We start from the raw sequence: 20,267 nt of genomic DNA on the forward strand, positions 1-20,267 counted from the left end.
CAAAGTCCAATTTTATTGTTTTGTCAATGAGCACCCGAACCGATTTTTCATTTTATTGGCTTAAATCATTTCATTTCATTTATTTCAGTGTTTAAATTGAAGGCTAGCGCATCCCATTTAACATATCAACAAATTGGGAGGGCAATTTTTTTTTTCAAAAAAACTTAAAGAACTTTCTTTTGGGTGCCCAGATTTCTGAGATTTTTTAATGTAAATGTTTGAAAAGTTCTACTAATAAAAATGAAATTAATTGCCATGTACTGGTTGACTCTAGTCTACCGAACAATTATATGGACTAACAAGAAATTTAACGTTTTTACTTTGTAGATATTGAACACTGATTTTGAAATTATTTGGCTTGTCAATTTTTAAATAGAGTTTTGGTAGTTGACTACCAAAGTGGTAATTGACTACAATAGTGGTAATTGACTACCAAAGTGGTAATTGACTACCAAAGTGGTAATTGACTACCAAAGTGGTAATTGACTACCAAAGTGGTAATTGACTACCAAAGTGGTAATTGACTACCAAAGTGGTAATTGTCTACCAAAGTGGTAATTGACTACCATAGTGGTAATTGACTATCAAAGTGATAATTGACTACCAAAGTGATAATTGACTACCAAAGTGGTAATTGACTACCAAAGTGGTAATTGACTACCAAAGTAGTAATTGACTACCATAGTGGTAATTGACTACCAAAGTGGTAATTGACTACCAAAGTGGTAATTGACTACCATAGTGGTAATTGACTACCATAGTGGTAATTGACTACCAAAGTGGTAATTGACTACCAAAGTGGTAATTGACTACCAAAGTGGTAATTGACTACCAAAGTGGTAATTGACTACCAAAGTGGTAATTGACTACCAAAGTGGTAATTGTCTACCAAAGTGGTAATTGACTACCATAGTGGTAATTGACTATCAAAGTGGTAATTGACTACCAAAGTGGTAATTGACTATCAAAGTGATAATTGACTACCAAAGTGATAATTGACTACCAAAGTGGTAATTGACTACCAAAGTGGTAATTGACTACCAAAGTGGTAATTGACTACCAAAGTAGTAATTGACTACCATAGTGGTAATTGACTACCAAAGTGGTAATTGACTACCAAAGTGGTAATTGACTACCATAGTGGTAATTGACTACCAAAGTGGTAATTGACTACCAAAGTGGTAATTGACTACCAAAGTGGTAATTGACTACCAAAGTGGTAATTGACTACCATAGTGGTAATTGACTACCATAGTGGTAATTGACTATCAAAGTAGTAATTGACTACCAAAGTGGTAATTGACTACCAAAGTGGTAATTGACTACCAAAGTGGTAATTGACTACCAAAGTGGTAATTGACTACCAAAGTGGTAATTGACTACCAAAGTGGTAATTGACTACCAAAGTGGTAATTGACTACCAAGCTAATACAAAGGTTGTAGAGATGTTTACTATTTGAGAGCTACACATCGACTGATGAAATTAGTCGGCTCGCTTGCCCATTTATGATCCAAAAATTTGGCAGTTGACAGTAGTAATTTTTTTTTTTTAACTAGATCTCTTTTGCGATGCTCTATGTAGCTAGACAGACGTAAACAGATCAGAAACAAAACTCATTTAGAACTAATTCGAAAAATTACCGCGCATTTTGCGTCTGTTCATTTTTGGTGCACATTCGACAAAGCAAAACTTTGCGCCGTCTACGCCACCACCCGAGACAATCACTAACTTTCGAAGCAATTCGAAAAGAAACGTCACGCAGCTGACGTTTTGATATTTTCATTCTTGACATTCTTGACGTAGCGAAGAACCTTTTTATGTTTTTCTTAATTATTGATGTCCTAACACTGCAAAAGACGGCCCGTCCAAGTGTGGCACAACTCCCTTAACGTTCCAACGATGTTGTCAACGCAATTAATTTAAACTCGTAATCGTCAATGTCGATGCTTAACCGTACGATTGAATAAGTTGCCGGTTGCCCAATTAAATTTTGTTTACATCATGGAACTGCACAGTAATGATGGCAATCCACTGGGTAAGAAGGTTTTTCAGTTTGGAACTAATAATTGTGTAACCAATCGATGGTCGATTTAAGATGAACCCGCCTATCATTACCAATACATTACCTGCCCGAGCTATTCCACCGACCAGCAACTGAACGATCATCAACATGCCGATTCGCTGATTGATCAGACGCAAGCCTATATTCTCCAATCCTATCCCGAATCGGAGAACTATTCCACCACAGAGCTAATCAATCCGGACGCAGAACCACACTACCAAATCGGCAACTACATTGCGAACAACATTGAGTACGAGGTTACTGACCCCGGAACAACACAGATTATACTTCATGTGGATGGCACGAATGGCGGTCAATTCTATCAGCAGGTCTATGTCAATGACAATCAAACTGCTTCCACATACCATCACTACACAATGGAATCGGCCGATATTGAGAAGCAAGAGAATGAATTGATTCATGTGATACCAAGTGGTCACGATTCGTACGAATATTCAATGCTCAATTCGATGGACGAACATTTGCCGATGGATGGTCATCTGCAGGCGGATCATCCATTGCCACCCAACGATCACGAATTGTTGCACGAAAAGGAGCAGGCACGAATTCTACTGGAAAGTACTATGTCTCCGTTGCGTAAGTTCAGAGTGGACAATTTTAGCTCTCGGTGAAACTGAATTCCATTTCGTCTTACTTTCAGTGGCTGCCGTTAACGACATTACCTCCCGCGATGAAAACCTTCAAAATTATCTCGCCCAAACCAGCCTAAAAAACGACATGCTCGCCAATCGGATTCCGTCCCACCAGACCAACATCTACAATTCGACGGAAGACGAACACATTCACCACCTGAACAACATGAACCCGGTGCCGTTGCACTTAACGCAAATGGAAAATCAGCCAACCACCACAACGACCATGACCCATACATATTCCACCAATGCGAAGTCGAACGGTGGTGAAAACGAATTTGTCGATATAAATGACATGAACTTTATGGAACATCGGCGGGAAATGGACCACGAGAATTTGCTGGTGCGTCGGTCGCAGCGGAAGGTTAAGAAAGATGAAGAATGTGAGTTGCATGACGAGATAGTTTAACAAGTTTATCGACTTAACAATTTGGTTGTGTTCGTTTCGTTTCAGTGGTCATTTGTGATAAACAGGTTCCATATCGATCGCTTTGTTCATTGCCAACCGCTTATTTGTACATTAATGGGAATGGAGATAATGGTAAGTTTGAGTGATTTTATTTACTGAATTATGTTCGAGTGAACCAATGGCTGACGTTCCATCTCCCAGATTTTTTTAAAAATGATTTTTGAGACGGTAGGGCTTGAGTTAAAAAAGTCTTTGATATACCCAATCCGAGAGGGAAACGACGCGAGCAAGAACTGGGACAGGTTCTATTTGCTATTGGTACAATAGATACCAATGACGTCAATAGATACAAATGACACCAATAGACGCCACTAGGCGTGTTGATGTACTATTTCCTTATATTGGTAAACTATTGGTGTCCATTGACATGCATTGGTGTCTATTGACGTATATTGGTGTCTAGTGTCGGCTATTTGTGGCTATTGGTGACTATTAGGTCTATTGGTAACTATTTGCGTCTGTCGGTGACTGTTCCGAAATAGAACTACGCGGGAAAATACTGGTCCAAGTGGATTTGCTATTGATACTAGCAGACACCAATAGCAGTCAATAGATACCAACAACTGACCATAGCCCACAGCCACCAATGGAAGTATTTGGGATAGGATTTGCTCGTGTAGTTTCCCCCTCGACACAATCACATTAGTTGGATGACTATCTGGGGGACATCCATAAATCAAGTCAGCACTAGAGGGATGGTGGGACTCTGGAGTCTAGTGTAAAAAAGTGAATCCCCTCTGTCGGACCAACAGAATTTGGTGATTGTCATGAAGGATTTAGAGCTACATTTTACGTCCGGAACATTTCACGGTCGGATTTACTATCTCCGAATTAGATGAAAGCGAATTTTGAAGGAATCTCTCGCATGGTTTACCTCCAATCTGGTTCACCACTACCAACATATTCATTCATTCGATCAGAGTCCAAGGTCTGCCTTTTCTTAAGAGTCATATCGCCAAGACTTCAGGTGATTGGGGAACAAGCGGTCTCCGATTTTAATGAGTGATAGCTCGTTGGATTCGTCTTTCAATTCTAGGAAACACGTATCTTTCACTTTTTCTAAAAAAAATTTGTTTTCTGTGAAAAGTGTTCAAAAGTGATCACATGTCAGAGGGTACCGAAAACAGTTTTTCGACAATAACTCAAGAAAAAATTATTTTAAATTGTTGTAATGTTGTACGAATGTCGGCCTCGGAAAGACCTACAGGTAGAGTATACACACTCCTTGGTGCATGTAGATCCACGAGAGTTATGACTAAAAATATAGTGAATGTTCAGAGAGTACTCCTTCTCTGCAGCTTCGTTGTTCCGCAGAACTGAGTATGGGGTGTTGTAGTTGGCTTCACCCACTATCATTGCACATATAAATGAGCCCAGTACTTTTGGGCTGCAAGCCTACAGAAGTGTTGGAAAAAAAGTTGATGTTCCCCAATCACCTGAAGTCTTGGCGATATGACTCTTAAATACTCAATTTTTGTGTGCTTTTCAGACGTTAAAGTCTTTGCGAAAAAGGAGATTCCACTCCGCACCAAATTTGGACCGGTTGAAGGCGATATGCAACATATAATCGATCCTGATCACCTGAAGAAGCATTCCACACTACCGTTATATCTGATTGACGAATCAACATACATCGACACATCCAATGAACGTAAGTCTGACCAATAATTTGCCAATAAATGAACGTGAATCCATTGATCGTACTTTCCATTTCCAGTGACGTCGAATTGGATGCGTTTCGTAAAATTGGCTGTGAAAATTTCCGAACAAAATTGTCTGCTCTATGAGTGCGACGGGCGACTGTATTTCCGAACGTGCAAATTTATCCACCCGAAGCAGGAGCTAAAGGTCGGCTACAGCAAAGAGTATGCCGATCGATTCGGTTTAAACTTTCTGGTGCCGGATGACAATGAAGTCGTAAGCGATCAGGAGAAGTGGCCCTGCTTTGAATGTGAATCAAAATTCGAAAGTTTTGACTTACTGCAAAATCACTTAATGAACGAACATGACGATGACCCGGCCAATGGCGATGGGAATAAGAAGGTGAAAGCTAAGCGACGGAAAATCCGTTCAAAATTGTCGTCGAGAAAAGTGAGTGGTCCGACAACAGTGGCGGCTTGTTGCTATTGCAGTAAAGTGTTCTCTAAACTTATAAGCCTTAAACGCCACACCGAATATACGCACAGTTTTGCTGATACGGAAAGCAGAGCAACCACTAGTGCTAACAATGAAAATGGCGGCAAAAGTTTCAAATGTGAATTGTGCCGGAGATATTTCACGTCTGCGGAACGTTTCGATAAGCATCGATTGATTCACTGTACAACGGCTAAAGACACATCATCGCTGAAATGTACATTTTGTCCGAGGAGATTGTTAACACCATCGGCACTATCCATGCACATTAAGACGCACATCTATAAGAATCGATTGTTTCACTGCCTCTTCTGTCCCGAACGCTTTCAATGGGCGAACGAAATTATGAATCACGTTCCGGTGCATCGCGTGGATGGATTTTATTCGTGCGAACATTGTAAGAAGGTGAGTACGAGTACGCGTCTTGTCGTTGACTGGAAATTTAAAAAAAAATGTTTTTTTGTTGATTTTGTTGGCAGAAATTCAAAGAATATTCAATGGTTCGCAAGCATGTACGCTCCTATCATTCGTCTATACTGCATTCGTGTTCTGACTGTGGGGCTAAGTTCAAATCCGTTTCGAAGCTGAAGATACATCGACTCAGGTAAGAAAGCCTTTGATTGGATACGTGAAAATTGTGTATTGTAGCGAGTTGATAAAACAGGCAGGCAAGACAAAGATTTGGGCTTCCGTTTCTTTGACGTTATTGTGAAATGCAAATATTTTTTTGAGAATCTGATTAATGGTGTAACATAGTTTCTTGTATTGTCTATCAGTCAAAAACACTCAAAAGAGTAAAAGTGACGCAAGTCCCTGTGCATACTTCCAAAACAACTGATATCGCTGGAGGTGACGCATTCTCCGCTTGTACGCAAAAACTGTAACAGCAAAAATTTGACCAAAGAAATTCTAGAAACAAAATTTTACCAAAAAAAATTTTGCGTCACAAAGTGGCAGATGATTCGGACGTATTAGGACGTATTCTTGCCTATTTTAAAAAAATTCTTAAAAGTACTTTCCTCAACATCTGCCACTTGTGACGCAAATTTTTTTTGGTAAAATTTTGTTTCTAGAATTTCTTTGGTCAAATTTTTGCTGTTACAGTTTTTGCGTACAAGCGGAGAATGCGTCACCTCCAGCGATATCAGTTGTTTTGGAAGTATGCACAGGGACTTGCGTCACTTTTACTCTTTTGAGTGTTTTTGACTGATATCAGTTCTTTTGAAAGAATTAGTAGATTGAAAAATTTGATAAATTTGAAATTTGTGAAATTTTTGAAAAGTTTTGAAAATTTTTGAAATTTTTGAAAATTTTTTAAAATTTTGAAAAATTTTCAAAATTTAAAAAAAAAAAAATTTTAGCTATATACTAACTATATATAGGTCAACATATCTATATATAGGTCAATATAGTCATATACTAACCATATATAGGTCAATATTGCTATATAGTAACTATATATAGGTCAATATAGCTACATATAGGTCAATATAGTCATATACTAACCATATATAGGTTAATATTGCTATATAATAACTATATATAGGTCAATATAGCTATATATAGGTTAATATAGGTCAATATAGCTACATATAGGTTAATATAGGTCAATATAGCTATATATAGGTTAATATAGTCATATACTAACTATATATAGGTCAATATAGTCATATACTAACTATATATAGGTCAACATAGCTATATATAGGTAAGTATAGCTATATATAGGTCAATATAGCTATATACTAACTATATATAGGTCAGTATAGCTATATATAGATCAATATAGTTATATATAGGTCAATATAGCTATATATAGGTCAATATAGCTATATATATGTCAATATAACTGTATATACGTCCCGTTGCCCAACATACACCAAAAGTGATCAAATTTTTCCCGCTGCCCAACATACACCAAAAGTGACCAAATTTTTCCCGCTGCCCAACATTTACCGAAAGTGACCAAATTTTTCCCGCTGCCCAACATTCACCGAAAGTGACCAAATTTTTCCCGCTGCCCAACATACACCAAAAGTAACCAAATTTTTCCCGCTGCCCAACATACACCGAAATTGACTAAATTTTTCCAGCTGCCCAACCATACCACACAATTTCCAACAAGAAACACATCCCAAAACAACACACATGGCCATCAATTTCATGTGCCAAAATATACAAAACACACACACACATATACAAATTGGCTTTTATATGGCATTTGTATGGAGACTTTGGGGAGCTCCAGCTCCCAAGATATCAAGATATGGGTTTTTTCCAACTTTTGAACATTCCATTCTTATTTTTGGGCCATTATTAGCCTATAACCAAAATTTCAGGAAAATCTATAGAAACGTCTAAGAGTTCCTGGATCCTGGAACTAACTAACTAACTAACGTAGGCGATTTCAGTTATCTGAAAATTCGAAATTTTGCTTATTTTCATACAAACATCAATATTTCGAAGTTCAATATCTCGGCCAATTTTGAAGCTGTAGTAACGTGTGATAGCTCGTTGAACTCGTATTGATGCCCAGATTCCAAATATTTAAGTTTGGGGGTCGTTGGAGTTAAGGGGGAGAAGTAAAAAAGTTGCTGTAAATATGCTCCGCTGTCCTCAAAAAAATTTTGTTACAACATTTTTGGTAGTGGACTTGCGTCACGCCCGCTAACTAACGTGCGGGCATGATGAAGGGTTCCTTGACTGCTAGTGTCCCTCGTCCTATTAGGTCAGCATAGTCAGCGAAAGCAGTTAGCTGATTACTCGTATAGAACATGGTGCCAGTCCAGTTTATTGACATGGCTCTCGCAACTTTCTCTAACGCCAAGTCCAACAGAGTTCATAATTTCCAAGATAGCGTTGAAAAACCAGACATAAAATCCCTGAGACCTTTCTCGTATTCAACAGATTTTCCTCATCTTCGAATGTGAATTCACCATTTCGACTACCTTCTACCGACGAACAGAACGTTTTTGTTGTCGATTTGTTTAGACATAACTGGTTGCTTCGTCGTCCATCAGGACTTCGTACGAGACTAATTTATCGAATCTTCCTCAGAACTTGGAAGCTTTCAAATATCTAGCAAGTTCTCACTTCTGATGATCATCCATTTTACACGCGAAAAATCGTAGAAATTTTCAGTAAAACTCAATTGGTTTGGGATTTCTATGTTTCAACAAAAAGCTTCGAGGTTTCTTATCTATTTCTCCAATCAACAGTGTTGCTAAGTTTCCCATTTTTCCCTTTTTAATGTTTTGAGCTGAGAAGATTCCATGCGAATCTCATTGGCCGGTGCTTCATTCAAAGGAACCTTTGAGTATTGGATTGTAGGTTTGTTGTATCCATCATCACCATCATCATCATCATCATCTGCCAACTTATTCCAATACTGCTCCTTGGAATCGGAAAACAATACGAATAATGTTCCGGTGACAATCAGCAGACCTGCCGATATCATAAAAACGTACTTCCACTGCTCAATGGTTTGCTGTGTTGACAATGTACATAAAGAATGAGTCGCGGAAATAATATCGATCGTAACCTAAGTGCGAAACAGACTTACATTTCCGAAAGTTAAATATCCCACAACGAACGGCGATATGAATCCCGGTAAAATGCCCACCATGCCACTTATTCCCAAAATGACACCCGAAAAATTCGGACCAATGTCGACCATACTAGCCAAAGCACCAGTCGATACAGCCCCGTGCAAAGCTGTTGCAATCGTTAGAAACACAACAGCCGACGTAGAATTGCATCCGGAATAAGCGATTCCGATCACAAACACTCCCTTTAGAATGGAACAGACAAATGTTGCCAATTTTCGCACACTTGTTGCGGACATTTTATCCGTTCGCAGTAACCAATCACCGAACATCGAAAAGAAAAAAGCGAAAAACATTCGCATCAGATGGGGAATGCCGGATAGTAATCCGATCATTTTGATGTCCCATCCGTGTATGACTTTAAAGTAAGTCGGGGCCTGGACCATTAAGGTGAATAGTCTAAACACGAAAGGATATCAATTCGTACAGAGAAAGGAAGCTTCATTCGATGCTGAAAGTTCTTACGCCCAAATTCCTCCAAATTGTGAAATTACAATCATCCAAACTGGACAAGAAGTTAGAATGCGCTTCCACGGAACGGAGTGCTGAAAGAATGAAAATTTCTCAAACTCCAACTGTCATTATTCAAGTATCTTGTTCGCCCACTCAATGAAAGTGGAAAGCATGTATGGTCGATCGTTCGCCCGGAGGACATAAAAATTTGATTTACGCACTCAAACACACTCATTTTCATATTATTTTGACATAATTTATGAATGCGTTTAAGGTGAATTTGCCGATCGGCCATACCTGTTCTGTACTTTCATTGCGCCCACTGACCTTTTTCCTATTTTGAAATGATCCCTGCAATGACTGCAAAATGTACTCTTTCTCATCGGGATCGATACGAGGATGTTTTTCCGGCGAATCAAACACAAAGTACAACCATCCGACATACCAAATGACACCCAAAATTGAACACAAATGGAATACATACTCCCACGATGACAAGGATATGACTGCTCCGAAGATCGGATAAAACACTGCAATTCCGACGGAACTTCCCAAATAGGCCGTTACGAATTTACTGCGTTCATGTGGCGGAATCCACTGAGCGGTCATATTGTGCATTGCTGGCCAGGCCAGACCCTAAATGAATTGATGAAAGTTTAATGACCTCCTCGGGAACGTACAAAACATTCTACTTTACACAAATAAAACCTTGAAGAACTCTGACGAATATTAAGAGTCTGTAATCCAGAAACGAAACGATCGGCATGATGCTACACATTAGACATCCTATGACATTCGATAGACCGAATACGAGTTTTGTTCCGTATTTTCTAGCCAAAATGCCACCAGGAATTTGCATAACCCAATGCAACCAATAAAATGATCCTAATAGCATGCCTTGCTGCTTCTCGTTCCACTCAAAGCCATCGGTGTGTTGATTAAGCTTCACATGAAAGAGGTGGATCACAGTCATCTCACGTCTCTGTTTATCTCAGATCGGTCACTTACATTTAGTATCTGCAAAAGTTTCCTTTCCAGAGAACATGTTTCCCGACCACCCTCTGTCAACAAATTAGATGCATTACCGTAACTCGACACTGACATGGCTGTGTCTGCATTCAAGCATATCCCCCTAACAAGTTTTGTTGTCGAGTTACCGTTTACCACTTTCTTTTGCATCACCATATCGACAATCGTGATATTCACATTGATCCGAATCATATAATTGATGGCAAATCCAATGAACACCAACCACCACAGAACCGTTCTAGACTTTACACAATTGGTCTTAATGGATTTTAGCTGCGTCAGTGAATCTTTGGTCGAACAATAAATCGTCGAGGTGACTTTCTCGGGCAATGTGAATGATACATTTGATTGGCGAGCGGCTGAGTTGGTGTACTGGATTTTCGGATTGTCGTCATTGTCGCAAACGAGCGGTTGATTTGACTGTTCGGAATGTGTCAACTGTTTCTCGGAATCATTGGTGTTTTCTGATAGAGAAAAATGGAAATCTGATTTATCTAGGTGCTTGTCTGATCTTTTGCGTGGAAGTGGACCTGCTCATCGTAATAACATTCTTATTCACGAAGGGAGTTGAGGTCTTATTACTTTTTTCTTAATTGTTTCATTATCTGCCTAAGAACTTATTTTCTATCGACAAACATATAAACTGGTGCGAACTTGGGTGCGAAGTAGTAGAGCAAAGACTTTTAGAAAATATGAACAACGAAGCGAAATAATCATACTTGTGTGGAACTTTTTATTTTGACAAGTGTAGTGTTTGCAGCTCGAGCCGAAGGCGAGGAATACAACCACACAACGCAAAACACAAACTTCCAAACAACTACGTAAGGTATTTTATCACATACGCGCGGTGTTCGGATGTCAAAATTACTCAACTAGAAGAATAATTCAAAAATTACACTTCAGGTCTATATCATTGTCTCGTTTTCTCTTATGTAATAAAATAGAGTACACACTTGTCACTACTCGGCAAGCCTCGACTTCTTCGTGATAAGTGTGTAACATATATTACTCATTAAGCCACCGGGAATTCAGTTTTAATGTTCATGTCAATGAAGTAATGGCTCATTTCCCGGAGGCCTCGCGAGTAAAAGCTTTTACTCAAAAACGTGAGGTAAAGTGAACTACGTAGCTCACGGTGCCAAGACTCAGTGCTCAAAAAAGCCCGTCGGGAAAAAAATTCAAAAGGCTAAGAGAGCGAAGAATCGAGACATAAAATATATCATCAAGGGTACTTTATTTTACCCAGCGTCAGGCTGCGTTTCTTCGCTGAATTGATAAAATCAATGCAATATTAACGTCATACAATTCTTAAAATAGTGATCCTACTAACTTCACTGATTTTCTTAACAAGTTTCATTGAGTTTGTGGACTATGGTTCGAATATCTACCTCACAAAAACGACTTCGTTTTTTTGCAACACAAAATAGATTTTCTGTGTCTACCGAAATCTAGGTTCATTTGCTTATCATAACGGCCGTGATCACAAAATCGGCGTTATTCGGACTCAAGTGCTCAACCAATTCGAATCGCTCCCACTTATTTTTCGAAATACAGAAACATTTCGTGAAAATCACGAGTTTCACGATGGTTGGAATATCACATTCAAATGTAACGTTTCAAACTTTTCAATGAAATGTCACGTCGGATAATCACCCGAGTGCAAATAGTATTTCAAATGAAGCGTCAAATGCGACGTCTCACTTGCTTGCACACGAAGCAAGATGCATGCTTTGTATCTAACAAATCTCTGACTTAAATCCTTTTCCAAAGTTTCTGAAGCTAATTTAGAAACAACGGAAAAGATGTTGTCCTGTGTCATGTCATAGGCGAATTGAAAGGGGACAATTAATAACAAATGAGATTTCCATTTTACAAATGTATGAGTATGAAAATATTAAAAAGCCCATTCGGATCTCGACTTAGGTAAAAGGCCCTTCGGGATTCCCCCGAATCCCAGTCCGGCACTGCCAAAACTTTTTCTGAAGTTTCTAAGTAAAATGCCTCACTTGGCAATGCAACAAATGGTGGAAATGACTTCTTACGTGTCCGCTTCGCCTTGGATCGGTAAACGTCCCACAAGAAGTGATATTTACATCTTTTGTCTCAATAGTAAGTAATGTATTATTATATGCTTAAGATGTCGACCAAATTGCTTGAAATGTAAAAGTTGGTTACGATTTTGGACAGTGGACGCATATAGTCAATAAACTTATTTTTTATGTTTCACTTCTTTCGATGCCTTCAGCATCTAAGATCGCTTACATAACTTGTGATAACAGTCAAAAAAATTGTGTTCGTTTATTCAGGCCTCCCACGCTTTTAGAATCCTCCTATTTTAGAAGTGGTTTTTAGACATAGGTTTTAGGAGATTTTTAGGAGCTTTCGTTTGCCGGGAAGAATATGTTTCCATGTACAAATAGCTGGATGTGGAAGGCCACTATTTTCGTCATAAATTCATCATTGTCCCTAAATCTTGGGTAAAACAGGAACAACTCATATTTTTGTTTTTACAATGGCTGTGAAGTCTCTATTTCCTATAAGAGTTATTTTGGGGGTAGAAAAAAGTCGAAAAAGTTGGAGTGAAAGATAACGATGTTTGTCTTTTTAACTTTGATAAAATGTCAATATGTGATAGCGATAGCTAATTTTAAATCTAATTCCAAATGGAATTCAGGACAGGAAAGTTTTCCAATATATTTTACATTTTGGTCGGGCTATCACCACTGTACTGACCGAAAATGTTTAGAACTAAATCAAAAGCAATTTTAGTTTAAAAATGAGTGAGACCAACGCACTTCAAGAACAGAACAGATTTTTTGACCGTCAAATAGCCTCTTATTTTGTTCCCCGCAGTAGTATTATACCAACATAAAAAACTAAATTTTCATTCAGGCTGGCCAAAAATGTCACATTCTTTCACCAAATAGAGCACCAAAACAACAACTTTTTCTCCCACTACTTCTCTCACTTTTTTACACTTTTCGTTCCCAATCACGTCACTTTTCGTGTCCAGTAGTGTAGTCACGTCACTTCATTAAGGAATTTGTTAAATATTATTTTGTTTCTGTACGAAATTACATTTTAATTTGTTATGAACAATTGAGCTAACTTGCGAAACATTACTTTGATTACTTTGATTGATGAAGTAAGAAATGTGAGAACTGTGATCACAGTGTAAACAAACGATTCAATTCAAGTTTGTTGTTATGATTTGTTCGGAATATGTCTTTTTGGTCAGCCTGAATGAAAAATAGTATATGTCACACGGAACAAAAAGGTGCTTCGCGGAGCTCCGCTCCATCCTCGGACGCTTTCACCACTTGGGTCAAAAACGCACCTTTTTGTTCGTAGTAACATAATCATGTCCGGAGCGATAGCGGAGGACTTGACGCAGTCTAACTTCCAAAAAAAGAACGAAGAAATTTTTTTGAGACGCGGCAACTATATATAGGCGAGAATTTAAGTTTCTACCATTTGGTTTATATCACCACAAAACATATTCTATCATATTCTCGCTTCAAATACGAGCAAAACGAGCTATCACTCGACTATGTAGGTTTAAAATTGCCAAAGATACATCGTTTTGAAATTGGTCACTTTAGTCAGCCAATCGCCATGAAATTTTGCAGGAACCTCAGGGTGGGCATAAAAATGAAATTGTGATACGCCATTACCACAGGAAAAATCAGAATTTTGTTTTATTGGCCTCGAAGTGGTTTCTGAGTGTGGTTTTCGCAGGGCCGGATTAGCATTTACAGCGCCCTGGGCAATGAGCCTTGCAGCGCCGCATGAAAAATTTATTAAAGAAATTGTTTCCTACATTGTCAACCAAATCAAATAAAATGTTTTCAACATTTCCTCAAGAATATTATTTTCTAAGTAATGTGTAGTTAGAAACGGCGAGCGAGGCGAGGTGGCAAGCTTATGATAACATATAACCATATATGAATGAGAGATATATGATATAACCAGAGTTTTCGTGATTAATTCGCAAAACTTTCCCACAAACAAAAATCAAGTAAAGTTATAAAAAGGTTTCGCTCGTATTTTTCGGGATTTTAAGTTTGAAGTTTGTAGAATGAATCCGAAACAATTTTTTCTTGAAATTCTTCTTGAAGAACAAATCAAATCAAACAAATTTATTTAGCAAATAGCTATTTTCAAATACAAAGTTCCATAATCACAGACATTGAAAAATGAACACTACAATTCAAATTTACATCACAATTCTATAGTTTCATTCAGGTGTTCTTTCAATTTACACTCGAATGTCCTCTCATTATTCTCACTTTTCACTTCCCTTGGAAGATCGTTAGAACATGAACGCGTTGTGAGGAAAAACCAAGAAAAAAACGTGAATTTTTGACACAATATTTGTGATACTGTTACAGTTTCATTATATTGCGAGATTTACTCTACTTGGTAAGGCAACGCACTGCTCCTAGCATGAACACTACTTTGACAAGATTGATTGTATTGTGTGTTTGAACTCACACAACTAAAACAAGTCACCTATCTTCACGAAAGAAACGCAGTGCCTACTGTGACTTCATCAGCCTCAAAATATTTCTTATGTTCATGCTAGGAGCAGTGCGTTGGGTAAGGTCATGATTCGGAAAAAACGACTTGCGTTGAAGCAATTTCAAGGATCTAGGACTCGGGATCCCAAAAGTATTGAAGTTTAGGGCACTCTAGAATGATCCTTTGTCTTCACTCTGAAAGTGTTAGATCTTGAAATTTAGGTAATTGGCCTTGGATTTCGACAAAAAAAATCGCGAATATATGCCATGAACAATTTTCAATGGGCGGAAACGGATTTGTTCTGCAGCTTTTCCAGCTGCTTTATTTGTTCCAAACTTCCGTTGTCCGGCGATCATGAGCAGGTTTCAGCTCATGAGGAATTTACAAAATTTTCGAAAATTCCTCATGAGCTAAAAGCTTTCCATCATCCGACTATCACCGGCGGCTGACGAAAATGAAGCAATGGAATGGTTATTGAAAATTATTTATAGTGTCTTCAGCCAGAAGCCTCAAAGTTCAACTTTTCTAAAGCAGGACCATCAAAAGAACGCTTTAAATAACCAAATACGAACAGCCTTGGGTTAGTCGATGTGCGTGTATTATTCAAAAATATCAAGTTAGATGTATATATGCATTTCTTGTAGCTCACATTTACCCCAAGAATGTAATGTACAGACGCAAGCGAAGCGAGCGCGATTTTTTTTTAATCGACGTTGATTTGTGCATGACTTATGTTGAACGTGAAATTGTCGAGAAAATTTAATTTCTAAGCGCCCCTATTTTCCCAGCGCCCTGGGCCGGGCCCACTTTGCCCATGGGTTAATCCGGCTCTGGGTTTTCGAGGGTCGGGAACGCGTTTTCGGCTGTAGCTTAGATGTATTGAAACCTACAGAGGCGTGCGACCCATCAAATGAAAGGTATTCGTAACACGATTCGAACAAAAAAATAATTTAAAAAATCGGGGCAGATTCGTTTGAGCTAGAGTGATTAGAGTGACCAAATTTTGAGCTACTCGAGCGTAGGATGAAAGGACTAATATTTTTGCGATTATGAGAGATAGAGAGTTACTTTCTTCGGCAAAGTCTCAGAGTTTTACGAGTAGAACAGAGGGGCATATGTGAAAAATGTCGAAAGTTGGAAATGGGTGGGTCAATTAGGGTTTTAGAGTTATTTTGTGAATGGTGGCAGATAGAGAGTTACTTTCTTCGGCAAAGTCTCAGAGTTTAACGAGTAGAACAGAGGGGCACATGTGAAAAATGTCGAAAGTTGGAAATGGGTGGGTCAATTGGAGTTTTGGAGATATTTCTTGAATGGTGGCAGATAGAGAATTACTTTCTTCGTCAAATTTTCGAATTTCGTCAAATTTTCGATTTTCGTCAAATTTTCGATTTTCGTCAAATTTTCGATTTTCGTCAAATTTTTGAATTTCGTCAAATGTTACCAAAAAAATCTGCGTCGCATGTGGCAGATAAATTTTCTTGCTGGTCTGTTCCTGAACATTTGCCACTTTGTGACGCAGATTTTTTTGGTAAAATTTTGGTTGTTCCCAGTCAAATTTTTTTTGGTAAAAATTATTTGGCAGATGATGAGAAAAACTAAGCCAGCTTGTTTGAACATAAATTGGGTGTAAAATTTAATTTTGCGTATCGAAGCTGAAAGCGTCAACTCTAGCGATATCATTCATTTTAGAAATTGTACTTCAAAGACTGCTTCACACTTTTCTCGAAGAGATTTTTGTTGGGATATACTATTATATGAATAATTCTCACTGCTGCGTCGAGTAGGCATCTTATTTTAAATCTGTTCTTGTGCCTGCTTTGGAGTGCGTTGGTGAGACTGTTCAAAATTGTTTTTCTAAGAATTTGTTTTTGTCATAAAAATCATGTGGATTGGTAGTATCAGAAACCAGAATGAACCAACATAACTATTTTGTTCAATTCTGAGAAAGAAAAACCTCCGCAGGCTAAATTTTCATGTTATTTTACTCATCCACTGATTGTATTGATCTTAACCCTGATTTAGGAGTTTATTGAGATTTGTCTCATTTTTAAAATTTTAGGAGATTTTAGGGTGCGTGGGAGGCCTGTTTTTTGATCTCGTCTCCGTACTGGATTTTTCACACTCAAAACTGATATTTAAAACGTTCCAACGCCTAAATAACTGTTAATAAATAGCTATTAATGAAACGTTGCAAGTGTCTTTTAGACATCTCTCACCAACTGAGTACACAACACACATTTCTAGTGTTAATAATATAATTTATTCCAAATACACCTTATCACGAAAGCGTCTGAAGTTAATTATACGTCTTGATTTATGCGAGTTGAATTCACGAATTCGAGTTATAAATCTGGGAATCTCATCATAACAATCACATTATTCGATAAATTAGAATGATGAAGCCACAAACAAATCAAATTTAGATTCATCTGTATGATGTTTCCGTTCCATTCAAGCAATTAATTCCGTAATTCAAGCACTTAGTCGCAGTAATTCGTGTCACAATAATTACCTGTGTCGTTAGTCATTATCGGTTCAAACGGAAAGAAAAAACTTTCTAAATCTTGCAATATATGATGCACATATCACTCCGTTCAATCACAACAGGAAAACACTCTCATCAAAAACGGTCGGTGCTGAAACGTTTGCAATTATTCAATTTAAATTGTAACGACTCTGATGACTCTGACTGTAGCCGAACGAATCGCGTTGTGTGGTTTTCTTACTTTTTCTACGTAAAATATGCGCAGCATACACTGCTATGAATTTACGGTAAAAACGTTTAGGGCGTCTAAGAACAATCGGTCTCTATAGTACCGAATTGGTGTGAAACTGTGCTGTTAGTGAATTGAAAACCGTAATAAACTCATATCTCATCTAAACTCGTCTGGCTTATCAGTCAGCCAACTAACACTGTGTCGAATACACAAATCTTTCCAAACTGACAAAGCAAAAGATTCTTCTTTTTTTTCTTGTTTTTGGCTCTTCCTAAACAAGTTAATCACAAAATTTAGTTAATTTATTGTCGCTACACACACACATACACTAATCCAACAAACATTTGATAATTGTTTGCTGTACTAGACAGACGTTAAAGTTAAATACGAAAATTGAAAACTGTGGCATCTCAAAAACGTTTATAATTCTCTTGCGATTCGTCATACAGTCGGGTGGAGATGACAATTCAATACATATGGTAGAGAAATGGAAGTTGTTGCCTAAGTACTGTACGTACTGGTATGTATTCACCCACCAAATGTGATATTAATGCCATAGTTAGGGTGGTGGTCAAGTGTTTCTCTTTTATTGTTACGAAATTACAGACACCAACAGAGTACAGTACGTAGAAGGTCATGTCATGAGTCACATTGAGGAACGATTAAACTAATTTGGTTTATCTCCTTCTAATATGTAAATGGCTTTAATTTAATTGGTTATTGTGGCTGTGGTGACTACACCAAAATCTGTGTAATGCGAATTTAATGACGGTCGTATTACAACCATACAATACACCTTGAGGTCATTGCACCAAATATTGTATGTTATGTAGCAGGGCCTAAAATTCTAATTTTTTATTTAATCGCTGAAATTAGTAGTCTACCTGCAGGGCTTGACTGGATCGAGAATTGCCTGAATTCACAGTATGGCCAGTCCGGGCCTGTCTGTCCTAGCTTGACAATTGTACCTCTTGTACTTAAAAACGCACTTATCAATTCATGATGGTTCAACCGTTTAAAATGTTGTCTAGCCGAGCTAGGTCCAACGTCTTCCGCCGTTGATCGTGGCTTGGCTTCGATGTTAATTCAATCTCCATTTTTCTGTTTCAGACACTCTGACGTTAAGGAGTTCCTTTGCTCACAATGCGGCAAACAGTTCAAGCGTAAAGATAAATTACGCGAACATCAAATTGCCAAACATTCCGAAGCCGCAGAAAATGCCAAAAAAAATCAATCGATCGACCAAAGATCCGCACAACCGGATGTGGTGGTTAAAATTGCACCGCCCGACTACGATCGATTTATTTACAAATGTCACCACTGTTTGTTGGGCTTCAAACGGCGCGGAATGCTGATCAATCATATGGCCAAACGGCATCCGAAAATCAGCATTGACACGGTGCCCGAACTTAATCTGCCGATTTTGAAGCCACAGCGGTTTTTCTACTGCGTCTACTGCGAGAAGGTGTACAAAAGCAGTTCGAAGCGAAAAAATCATATTTTGAAGTATCATCCGGGTGAAGATTTGCCCCAATCGGCTCGATCGAAAATGTCCAGTGAAGGGGAAAATCAGAATCTCAGCTATTCGGAGGTGGTAGGTAGTGTAACGCTATCACCACAACGATGTCTGTGGTGTCACAAGCAATATGCAACACGTACGCGACTTTTGCTGCATCAGCGTAAGTCACACAGCGACAATTTGAATGCCATTGCCATGGGCGCTCGATTGAATGAATTGGACGATGGCAAACCGAATTTCATTCCGCACGAAACCGAACCGGAAAATAAACTGTTGAAGCTATCGTCAGCCGCACTGGAGGCGTCGCTAAAGGACGATTTCCACTTCTTGGACGACAACAGTTCGGCGTTGTCGAAAATCGATGTTAATTTCAAAGTGGTCGGTGAATTCGTTGATTCGTCCAGCGGATCGAATGTGGACGTTCAACGTTTGCCACAACTTTTCGAGGGTATTGATTGTTTGAATCTGAAGCCAAGAGACAATGAGGAGACATGATGACGAAGGTGGAAATTACTTGATGGGAAGGAGGCTTCGATCAATGTAAAAACAATTCCAGAAAGGAAAGATTAGCTACCTAGCTTGTACATTATACAAACGAACATTTATCATCCAGGTGACAAGTGTTGCGCTGCAGATTAATAAACACGAAAATAATTTTAACATTTTTGATTGTTCCGTTGAGTTTTCATTGACTCCATTACCAATAGAGAGACCTATAGTTGAAAAGCCCTTCCACGCAGGGCCTTTTATAACATACAAGCTCGGAGGAAAATTCCTACCCAGTCCCACATCGTTCCACCCCACTTTTTATAAATCCACCCCAGTGCACCCCACTTTTTACAAATCCTCCACACAAAAATTGTAATGTATAGCATCTATCAAGGACCATATTTTGTGAAAAAAAAGTCTCGCTACGCGGCATAAATTCTAGAATTTTATTTCAGTATCGATAGATAATATGATTCTGAACCGGAAAATAATCGCAATTAACTTAGTAAGTTTTTAACATCTATTTTTTATTGATGCAGAACGGTTTTCTGATAAAGAATTATACTACGGCGTGCCTCAAAAATATTTTTCAAATAATAATGAAATGAAATGAACA

General features: G+C 38.3%; 2 protein-coding genes across 2 annotated transcripts; one reads left to right on the forward strand and one right to left on the reverse strand.

Annotated features, from left to right (window-relative positions):
- Positions 1-1,757: 1,757 nt before the first annotated feature.
- LOC119083537 (PR domain zinc finger protein 10-like) lies at positions 1,758-19,822 on the forward strand. The gene is made up of 8 exons (XM_037193259.1): positions 1,758-2,036; positions 2,097-2,660; positions 2,725-3,099; positions 3,171-3,257; positions 4,675-4,836; positions 4,903-5,723; positions 5,798-5,922; positions 18,754-19,822. Exons 1-8 carry the CDS (start codon positions 2,003-2,005, stop codon positions 19,655-19,657), a joined length of 3,072 nt encoding a protein of 1,023 aa, XP_037049154.1. The 5' UTR covers positions 1,758-2,002; the 3' UTR covers positions 19,658-19,822.
- LOC119083538 (sialin) lies at positions 8,514-17,970 on the reverse strand. The gene is made up of 8 exons (XM_037193260.1): positions 17,653-17,970; positions 17,439-17,562; positions 10,385-10,869; positions 10,074-10,319; positions 9,704-10,012; positions 9,389-9,468; positions 8,881-9,322; positions 8,514-8,805 (listed from the first exon to the last, which is right to left on the reverse strand). The coding sequence occupies exons 2-8, from the start codon at positions 17,452-17,454 to the stop codon at positions 8,542-8,544; spliced, it is 1,842 nt and encodes a 613-aa protein (XP_037049155.1). The 5' UTR covers positions 17,455-17,562; positions 17,653-17,970; the 3' UTR covers positions 8,514-8,541.
- Positions 19,823-20,267: the final 445 nt, after the last annotated feature.

The sequence above is a fragment of the Bradysia coprophila genome, unplaced genomic scaffold, assembly GCF_014529535.1.
Source record: "Bradysia coprophila strain Holo2 unplaced genomic scaffold, BU_Bcop_v1 contig_688, whole genome shotgun sequence".
Taxonomy (NCBI): domain Eukaryota; kingdom Metazoa; phylum Arthropoda; class Insecta; order Diptera; family Sciaridae; genus Bradysia; species Bradysia coprophila.

Excerpts from the sequence above, each read along its gene's own strand:
- LOC119083538 (XM_037193260.1), bottom strand. Across the intron at positions 10,320-10,384 it reads AACTTTTGCAGATACTAAAT|CTTAATCAACACACCGATGG; the intron begins GTAAGTGACCGA and ends TTTCATGTGAAG. Across the intron at positions 8,806-8,880 it reads GATATTTAACTTTCGGAAAT|CAAACCATTGAGCAGTGGAA; the intron begins GTAAGTCTGTTT and ends TTGTCAACACAG.
- LOC119083537 (XM_037193259.1), top strand. The coding sequence starts at position 2,003 with ATGGAACTGCACAGTAATGATGGCAATCCACTGG. Across the intron at positions 2,037-2,096 it reads TAATGATGGCAATCCACTGG|ATGAACCCGCCTATCATTAC; the intron begins GTAAGAAGGTTT and ends GGTCGATTTAAG. Across the intron at positions 3,100-3,170 it reads GGTTAAGAAAGATGAAGAAT|TGGTCATTTGTGATAAACAG; the intron begins GTGAGTTGCATG and ends GTTTCGTTTCAG.